The 9,942-nt window shown below is 34.9% G+C and overlaps 1 protein-coding gene across 1 annotated transcript; it reads right to left on the reverse strand.

The window, feature by feature from the left end:
- Positions 1 to 413: 413 nt before the first annotated feature.
- On the reverse strand, positions 414 to 7,388 carry LOC130970731 (pantothenate kinase 2-like). Its single transcript, XM_057896903.1, has 22 exons — positions 7,033 to 7,388; positions 6,564 to 6,776; positions 6,419 to 6,471; positions 6,036 to 6,152; positions 5,702 to 5,821; positions 5,501 to 5,595; positions 5,325 to 5,415; positions 5,045 to 5,176; positions 4,500 to 4,612; positions 4,205 to 4,397; positions 3,884 to 4,092; positions 3,594 to 3,638; positions 3,419 to 3,467; positions 2,951 to 3,033; positions 2,706 to 2,822; positions 2,452 to 2,515; positions 2,050 to 2,196; positions 1,806 to 1,964; positions 1,488 to 1,571; positions 1,103 to 1,297; positions 941 to 1,012; positions 414 to 579 (listed from the first exon to the last, which is right to left on the reverse strand). Exons 1-22 carry the CDS (start codon positions 7,190 to 7,192, stop codon positions 490 to 492), a joined length of 2,601 nt encoding a protein of 866 aa, XP_057752886.1. The 5' UTR covers positions 7,193 to 7,388; the 3' UTR covers positions 414 to 489.
- Between the last annotated feature and the right edge of the window lie 2,554 nt (positions 7,389 to 9,942).

The following is a 9,942-nucleotide window of genomic DNA, read 5'->3' on the forward strand; positions in this document are numbered from 1 at the left end:
ACTAGTAAAAATTAAGTCTGAGTAATTTACATTATGAACGTACTAAACTTAGTAAGTTTTTAACACTTGTATTCAAAGTGTATAATTTGAAATAAAAGGCTTTAATTGCTCTAGACTTATGAAGTCGTTGAATCATATGTCTAGGGTATGAATCCTCTTCATTGTTAAAAAAAATTGAGAGTGTAAAGTGTGATCTCTAACCCTTCATTGCTCTTTTTTTCATATTTATTTTTAGTTCCACTTATAAAATTAATGATGAAAAATCACACTTTACTTCCTCAATTATTAAAAAAAATTGAGAAGATCTATTTCCTGCTTACGTTCCTATGATTTTGGAAATAAAATGGGTGATTAAGTCCTAAAAATAAAATAAAATAAAATACACTATACAGAGCATAACCAGACAAGAAAGGTAAACAAAAACATCAAATTTGGGTCATAACCTAGGAAGCTGTTAGCATTAGACATGGAAGTGATACATAGAAGCTTTCAATAAGCAGGCTCGTACTTGCAAACACAGTCATATATGTTCCCTTGAACCAACTTTTCTGCCAATCTTTGGTTTTTCACCATTGCGAGCTGCCAAAAAATATAAGAAAATAATGTTTTTTGATGATTTAATCGAGAACAACACATAGGCAGACAAACACTTTGATAAACAGAATTCCCCCTCCCAAGAAAACAAAAATATGTTAAGAAGGGGATAACTCATAAGGATTAAGGTTGGAAGAAACACTGAAGTGAGATAGATAATCCATTTGACGTATCATAATAAACTAAGGAATCTATGTAACAAAAAGCAAAGATGTTCTTTAAACAAGGAAAAATCATCATACAAGCGAACAAGAGATCTTAGTGAAGTATTAACTTCAGTAAATTCTACACTGAAATCACAAGGATGAAAATGCAAGATCAAAATTCATCTGAGCAATCCACTTACCTTCAAAGCATCACACTTGAACTGTGCATAGAGGTTGGTATGAAGAGATCTACCCATCCCTTCTAAAATTATCTGCCCAATAAAGGAAGTTTTATAATTAGAACACTTTTTCCTTGACTTTCTTAATTTTGAAGTAGTCAAACAAATAGAAATTTCCCCCACCAAATCAGCATCCTTAGCAGCGGCAGCCAGCTCAGAGCTGACCTGTCTGAAGTCTATACATGGACTACCACACCCATTCTCAACAACCATCAGGGGTACCGAAGGCAATTTTTCTTTAGAACCGTCTAATGTGTTGGTCATTGCATCCACAAGCAAGCCTCCAGACTCGGCAGCTCGCCTAAGTATGTCACAGTGCTGTAGATAAGCTCAAAGAATTAGGTCCACATTGTTGCGTTGAAATAAACAATCACATAAATTCAAGCTGCAGATTATTTGTATTTTCAAAGTGGACAAAATTAAAGGGAAGGTTGTGGAAACAAAGGAGGAAAAATAGTTAGAATGACATGACAGGTACTTAAGTAAATTCATGAGAATAATTACAAACCTTGGCAGCCTCAGCAACTATGTCAGGAAGCTCCATTGCAGTCACATCATTTAAAGCAGGAAGGGAATTTCCAACCAAAACTACCTGCACTTGACCATTATTATCATGTTCACATCATATAACTCATAGGCATAGGACCAAGTCATTGCATTATAGCAGTAAAACAAACACAGAATTCATAATTTACTCCATGATTTTCCTTGGTATACAAAGAATATAGCAATATTTTGTTAAATAATATTTTGTGGACTATTTCTTCCTAATTCATATCTTTCTTGTTTTTCTCTTAATTCACTTGAATAAAGAAAGTGAACTCACTTCAGTTCCACGACGAAGAAGCTCCCGCGCCAAGGGAAGCATCCCTAGAACGATGTCTGCACCTGAATTGTCTACAAAAAGTAAAGCCCTTCTATGTGGGAGAGGTTTCTTGTCACCACTGCCCAGCATTCTCTCTTTAAATGCATCAAAATCATCCACCTAGTTGAAAAAAAAGTTGGAACAAATGTCAACCTTGAGAGAATTTAAAAAATCATGTGCCCTCACAATGAGTATGTTTACGTACCCTCCAAGGTCTCTGCATTTTGTTCCGACTCATTCGATAAATTTCTATAATAGTTCCCTTATGATAGAGATCCACACATGCACGAGATCCCCAGTCAAAAATGTTTGCAGCAAGAACACCTTCAATTAGAGTAAGTAATCTTGTCTCCTGAAATAAATGAGGCTTCAAGCTTTCATATCTGTGATGAGATTGACTTTTCACTCAGCATGGAATCAAATGGAACTCTCCTTTTGTTCCCTTCACTCTTTACTTACACATCAAACATACTTTTGTTCAAAACGGAATTACATATCAATAGCATACACCAGTCTTTGTATTGCACAAAAATACTAATTTACCATTGACTTCTCAATGCAAAATTCAGATAATCAGAGCACCATAGTGATATTTAAGTATCTGTACCTCATCCAGACTGTCAAGCTCCATCAACAAGTCATGCAAAACCGCAAGTGATGCCTCATTTTCCCTGAGATATATAAAATAAATTGCAAATTTAAGTTATCAACAATGGTAAAATACTTAGCAGAATAAGGTCTATAAACAACATGAGCTCACATTCACATTGACAGGCATGTTTACTTCTTTTATCTATCGCACTCAGGCAAATATCTGTTATATCTCATGTTCAAAGTTCAATGCTGATAAAAAGTAGTTACCTCTGCTTTATACTTCTATAGGCATCGACGAATTGGAATTCTCTCAAGCACTCTTCCCTCATTTCCAATAGATTGGCCAAGCCTAACTTCCCATATGCAGCAGGCTCCTCCATCAACCTAGTCAATTGGTGGAGAATTTCATCAGTTCAATAACAATAAATGGCAATGGTTTTAGACGTTTTAACTAATACAATAGATTGACCACAAAGCAGTTAAATAGTCTCAAATGGTTCAAATCATGACACCTTGACAGGTGAGCTGAAAAAGCACGAGCAAAAGCATCGCCCCTACGTTTGGAATCATCAGTCCCACCTTCACTTGCTACAGCCTATCATGTTTTAATGAAGAACATCACAATTATATACTGCTTTAGGGGGAAAAAAATTTAGTCTATATTTCCTAACCATTATGCTTCAGAGTTCAAAGAAGTTTGGCAAGGCAGTAAATACTAAATAATAAACCAAATAAAGCACATGTTATGTTCAATCACTGGGAAGCTCTATGTTGAACATACTTGTTTGCCCTGCCCTGGTTTACCTTTTTATTTTTATCCTTTGTAATTATTATTCTTTGCATTGCACCTTCCTTTCTTTCTTCAACTGTAATTTTTAATTTATTGCATTTAAAGGATATATGGACCTCTGTAATCTTTCATGATTTAATGTGTCTAACTTTATGGTGCTTGTAACATGCCATATTGTAAACATGATTACCTTATCAACAAGATCTGGCAAGTGCTCTGATAATATTGTCAACCAATATCTACATAACGTAATATACGAATTCTGTATTAGCCACGGAAGAAAAAAAACACTAGAAAATAGTGAAACCATAATTAACAATCAAGTTAAACCTTATTTGCAAGTGATAAATGAGTAACGTACTTACTCCAATTCACTATGATCTGAGAGATCAACAGTATTAGGCTCATACCTGTACAAAGAAAACTATACTTAAAATCTAAAATGCTGACAGATAACAACTATAAGTATATTATGAAATAAGTAACATGAAATGCTTCCTTGAATGAACAACATATCATGCAATAAAATATAAAGGCCATTTGTTTGTAGCTTTGCATTGCCATAGGAATTAAAATTACTAAATTATAACATTGAAAGAGAAGCTCAAAGGAATTTTACTCTAAAAACTTGACAGTGTTGAGTAGTCAAGCATACATTTTCGGATCTACTAATAATGGGAACACCTCCAAAGTTGGTATTAGATGGAGAACACCAACATTTAGAGCACTGGCATCAGAACGTAGAGTACTTCCTTTTGACAAAGGAACTTCAAATCCCCCAAGTCCAGTAGTTCCAGGAGGGGTCATTGGCACCGGAGCAGTAATCTCGGTACCTTTTTGCAGAAACTTTTCCATCCATGAAATCTGTATTGGAAGCAGTAAAATTAGTGTGAATATAATAAACGTGTGTGTTACAGTATGCGACTAGTTAATTTATCTCAAGTAGTTCAGTAGCACACATATTTTCAAGACTTGCCTTCTCATTCAAATTTCTAAGCGGCGGGCCATGAATCTTGCCTCCAGTATATGGAGCTCCCATTGGGAACCTTTCAACGAATTGATGCACCATAAGATCATCTAAGCCATGTTTTTCATAGCTCATAAATGCACCTAAAGCTCCTAGAAATCCTTCATGCCGCAAGAACATAGCTTGTGCCGTCCCTTTAGACCTAAATGAGAAATATATGAATCTTAACATGATAAGATTTAATTTAAGTAAAAGCATATATACAATATTCTTGCCATGTGAGATCATCAGGAAATTTATGTACCAGAAATGAACTGCAAAAGAAATTGCATCCATGGTGTAGGCATGGCCCCTTATAAAAAATCCTCCAAAGAAGATACGCTTTAGCCCAAATCGCAGTGCATTCAAGTAAGATATCTACACAGAAGTAGTAAAAGAGAATTGGTTGGGTAATAATTGGAAGAATAAATAGTGGACAGAACATGATAACTACTGAAGGTAGAATGTAATGCCACAAAGCATGATCAACACAATTACTGTAACAGATCATCTTTATGTCGTTTTTCATAGGTAACATTTGGATCGATGATATTCATTAAAATATTTCTAAATGAAAACAATAAAATTCAAAATAACCGTATCATTCTATTAATCTTTAGATCTTACTGAAAAAGGAAAGGTTCACAATTCATATGCAGAATAATATAGACTTTTTTGTGAAATTGAATAGCTAATGCGTAGAAAGGTTAATTCACTGAAGAAAGTTTAAACTTTAAATCACGAATGAATATAACAGTAGAATCGAACCAATATGAAAAGAGATGGATAAAATTACAACTGCCAGCTGACCTGGCCAATATTGTAAGAAATCATTCGTAGAAGAGATAGTGATATATCTTCAGGTCTGTACTCTTCAAGCTCCTTATTTTCTAACGTAGCCTTGCCAAAACTTGAAGCGATGGTTGATGCCGATAGGCCAATCTATTCTCATATACAGTGAACAATACTAAGCTAAGTTGATTGATGAAAAAAATGCAAATGACTCATGTTGATCAATTCCATATACAAAGTTAATTAGGAGAATTTTTTGATGAATTTCTATTGCAATTAGATCAGGTGCAACCTTTACCTTAGGATAGTCTGTGCCATAAATATCCCCAACAAGCATGTCAGTGGTTCTATTATCTCCTTTCTGACTTAGCTCAAGCAACTCATCAAAGCTGGAATTAATTTTAACAAACCCTATGGCAATAGTTCACATATAAAGCAGTAGATAAAGGAGGGAAAAGTAATTAGAAAAATGACCTGCTACAATTTGTTAACAGTCTTCCCAATCCCCAGTAAGTTCCACCGCCGACGTTTGTCCCGCTAACCCTCTCAAATTTACCGTCGCCATCAACCTATGTAAAAGCAGATCAAGAGTATATAGATAATCATCTGTGTGTCATAATGAAAGAAAACAAAGAAACAATGAGTAATGAGGAACAAAATAGGTATAAGGCATACCTTGATCATACTAACACCTGATCCAATGTTAACCAGAAGATAAGGAAATAGATCATTCGGGTCAATTTGAATAAACTCTTTTTGGCCTTCCATGTGTGTATAAGCCTCATGACGAATTGCCTACTAAGAAGACGTAGAACAATCGAATTATTGACAAGAGATGGAATTAACGGCCCAGAATATGCGTTCAAATGTTCCCAAAGATAAGACATTATAATTGTTCATAATTTCGTATCATGTAAGAAAAAATGCAACGATTTTGAAACTTCTCAAGATGATTATGAAAACAAAACAAAACACAAAATAAATAGATGATTCTAAAAATTAGATCCACCTTAAGCAAGAAGTTTGCTCCTGCTACAAGACAATCCATTTCATCTTCTTTGTCAAGACTAATCCCAAGTCTTTCTTTGAAAAGGTCAGCAAACTTGTATGCCCCACCTCCAGTAGCCTTTGTCACAAAATGAATGCATTAATTAAGTAGGGAACTACAATCATCATAATCATAGTAACATATAAAACTGTTAATGGATTCAGCTAATTCTCGTTTTGCAGTACCTACTTCCTAATGTAAAAGGTAGAACACAGACTGTATCCTGTCCCTCACACATCTAAATAAACTAAAATACAGACGTTAAGGATAATTTATCATACTAGCAAGGCAAGAGAAAATGCAACTTAGTACTGCAAAAGTAAAATTGTTTGAATCATATTTACCTTAATTACGGCATTCTGGTCATTTGTAGAATCAGAATGATGGGACTCCCATCCTAAGCCAGGGAAATAAAGTTAGGAACTGAAAAAAGTAGTGTAGATATGACACTATCCAAACAAGTTAATAAGTCAGTGAAGTGAAACTAACCACCACAGTGAAGCTTCTTTGAATAAATGAATTCTAAACACTCATTAATCTTGTTTGTTTCGAATTTCACAAAGTGAAGCCTCCCACCAAGAATAGGATAACTTCTCCTGTTTCCATTGAGAATTCCAAGTTTATCCTTCAAAATTTTCATCCTTTTATCATTCGTTGATTGGCCTTCATGTCTTGAAAAGTAAACCAACTTTATTAAAGATCCTGTCCATACAATTTAAATAACTAGTTTCAGGCATGTTATTCAGTTCCACAATATTAGGGATTTAAGTAAGATATACTCTCAAATATACTCTATGGGTTGAAAGAGGAAGTTCCCACAAAATCATTGCAATTATCTAATATCAAAGTAGTAAACAGCAAATAATTTCAATATCAAAAGATAAATTAAATGCTGAATCAAGAGTATGAATCTGAAGAGTCACCAAAAAAAAAAGAGTATGAATCTGAATCACTACACCTCCAATGTCAAGAGCAAGGTGGGATAGATCATCAGATTGATTCGGCAACAAAATAGTTGGATACTTCTCTTCCACATTCCCTTGAATCTCTGCTTTGCTTAGATCCAGTAGTGGCCGGGAACTTGACCTATGAATCGAATTGCTACCTTTGGTTGCCATCTCTGATTTCTCTGCCACCGCTTTGGCCTTGAAGTTCTTGACCTTCGTTCTTTCTCTCACTCTCCTTGTAGTTTCAGTCAACTCCACCAACTACTTTGACCTTATCTGCCAAGCCGGTTAGTTATGCCTTCCCCAACTACCTCTTAACCCCGCCAAATTAAATCTATATCATTTACAAGTTTATGTGACATGATATGACTAATCAACGTTACAATACAAATACAATTGCTCTTTTTGTTTCTTAATCTTAACCCTTCCCTTGGTAAACCATGTTATTAGACTTATTATTTCTAGTTAAACACTAAACTACAAATGAGGCAAGTGAAGACAAATATAAATTACTATGCTTCAACAGCCCACTCAGAAGTCAGTGCACGAAACATGCATTTCAAAAGTTGAATTTACCCTTACAAAAAATAGAACTTCTGTGTACTCAAATGTTCAGTTGACGACTTGACGTACATTTTCTAAACATTAAATTTAGTGTGAGATTCACCTTGAAAATGTTGTATACTTCGTTAAATAATAAAATGATATAGTTAATACATGTCTTTAATAATATTATTAGTAACAATTTTTAAATATTTTATTTTAATAAATAAATAATAAATTGTTGAGTTAAGAAATTAACTAAATTAATTAATGATGACAAACATTATTTTTGAGCAAAATAAATAATTAGTGTTGACTAATTATAATTGCAAATTACTAATTATTTATTGTTGCAGGTGATGTTGAGATTTTTGCCAGTAAAGAAGTTCATAAATACAGTCGAGTTGTAGATATAGTCTCTAAACCGACAGAAATCCCTTCGTACAAACGTTTTGGTTGTCACAAGTAACAAACCCCTTTAAAATTGATAACCGAGTATTTAAACCTCGGGTCGTCTTCTCAAGGAATTGCAGGGAGGTATGTTCTTATTATTGGTTATGAATCCTGTAAATTAGGGATTTTAGAAATAAGGGAGAAGTATGACAAGTAATTTAAATGGCAATTAAAAATAAATAAAAAACTGTAAAATAAACTTTTGGCAAGGTGTAAGAACTAGAAGTCATATCCTTATCAATTGTGATGAGAATTGGGTTTGAATCCCACTTAGTTAACCTTTACTAACAAAGGAATGTTAAGTGGACTGATTAGCTTAATTCTCAAGTCCTAGTCAACTCTTGTGGAGAGGCTAGCTTTAGAGCAATCTTAGTGCAATCAGAATCTGCCCATTTCAACCACTGTTTTATTTGACAGTTCAAGCGTTACCAATCACTTAACCCAAGCCAAAAGGGGGAGGGGGGAGAAATCTAAATTAAATTAAAAGCATTCGTATAAATAAAGCAAGGCAAGAGTAAATATGAAGTACCTCAAATAATATTAATTAAGAAAATCATAACATGAATGTAGCATAAGCCAAATTGAAAAGATAAATAATAATTCAAGTAATAAAATAAAAGCATTAGAGTATCCCAAATGGAAGAAAAATATAAAGTAAAAGGAATATAAAACCTGGGATCGAGAGTCACTCTTAAAACTAAGAGAAGTCCTAAATCCACCTCTCTCTCTCTGAAAACTACATCTAAAATAATAAAAAGAGAATTATGAATGGCATGATTATGAATGGATGCATTCCCCCACTTTATAGCCTCTAATCTGTGTTCTCTGGACCGAAAACTGGGTCAGAAACAGCCCAGAAGTTACTTCCAGCGCTTTCTGGTCCGTACAGGTCGCAGAAAAGTGACGCGGCCGCTGGCTCACGCGGCCGCGCGGGTTGCGTTCCAGCCAAGTCACGCATCCGCGTGACCCACGCATCCGCGTGACCCACGCGTTCGCGTCGCCTGGCGTCGGGGCAACTATGGCAAATTATATATCAAATCGAAGCCTCGGACGTTATCTTTCCAAAGCAACTGGAACCGCATCGTTTGAACATCTGTAGCTAAAGTTATAGCCATTTGAGTGCGAAGAGGTCAGGCTGGACAGCTTAGCAGTTTCTCCAACTTCTTGTATTCCTTCCACTTTTGCATGCTTCCTTTCCATCCTCTAAGTCATTCCTGCCCTATAATATCTGAAAACACTTAACACACATATCAAGGCATCTAATGGTAATAAGAGAGGATTAATATTAGCAAATATAAGTCCAAAGAAACATATTTTCAATCAAAGCACATAACTAGGAAGGCAAATGTAAAACCATGCAAATAGTATGAATAAGTGGATAAAGAGTAGATAAAAACCACTCAATTGAGCACAAGATAAACCATAAAATAGTGGTTTATCAGCAGGCCAAAATTTAATTTTATAGCCCAAATGGAATGAAAAGCAAATAGCAAGGATGGTCGGCTGAAAGCAAAAATAGAAGCCCAAGGAAAAGCAAAAAAATGAAGTCAGATGGGCCAAACGGGTTGCTTAATGGATATCCGATCCAAACCTAACTCAAGTTCAAATCCCTCCAATTTGATCTCACTACCAAAGCAACATTCTTCTCTCCTTTGTCTTAGCAACATCACAAAACTCAGAAAAGTGAGAAAGAGAAAGAGAAAGCTTTTTCCCTAAGGTGATCATCAAAGAAGCAAGAAAGAGAAAGTCGAAACTTGAAACGCAGAAGTCTAATCAGCAAATTCAAACCATATCAATTTTAGGTTAAAGGTAATCCATTTCCTTTTACATGCAACACACTTTCTTCTTTTCATCTTCAACTCTCTGCCACTCCGTTTTGAGCCATATGGAAAAGATAATTTCTATTCTTCTCTGCTGTAAATCCA

This window comes from Arachis stenosperma, chromosome 1, assembly GCF_014773155.1.
Source record: "Arachis stenosperma cultivar V10309 chromosome 1, arast.V10309.gnm1.PFL2, whole genome shotgun sequence".
NCBI classification, from domain to species: domain Eukaryota; kingdom Viridiplantae; phylum Streptophyta; class Magnoliopsida; order Fabales; family Fabaceae; genus Arachis; species Arachis stenosperma.

Excerpts from the sequence above, each read along its gene's own strand:
- LOC130970731 (XM_057896903.1), bottom strand. The coding sequence starts at position 7,192 with ATGGCAACCAAAGGTAGCAATTCGATTCATAGGTCAAGTTCCCGGCCA. Across the intron at positions 6,153-6,418 it reads ACCAGAATGCCGTAATTAAG|GCTACTGGAGGTGGGGCATA; the intron begins GTAAATATGATT and ends TTTGTGACAAAG. Across the intron at positions 5,416-5,500 it reads CTGTTAACAAATTGTAGCAG|CTTTGATGAGTTGCTTGAGC; the intron begins GTCATTTTTCTA and ends AATTAATTCCAG.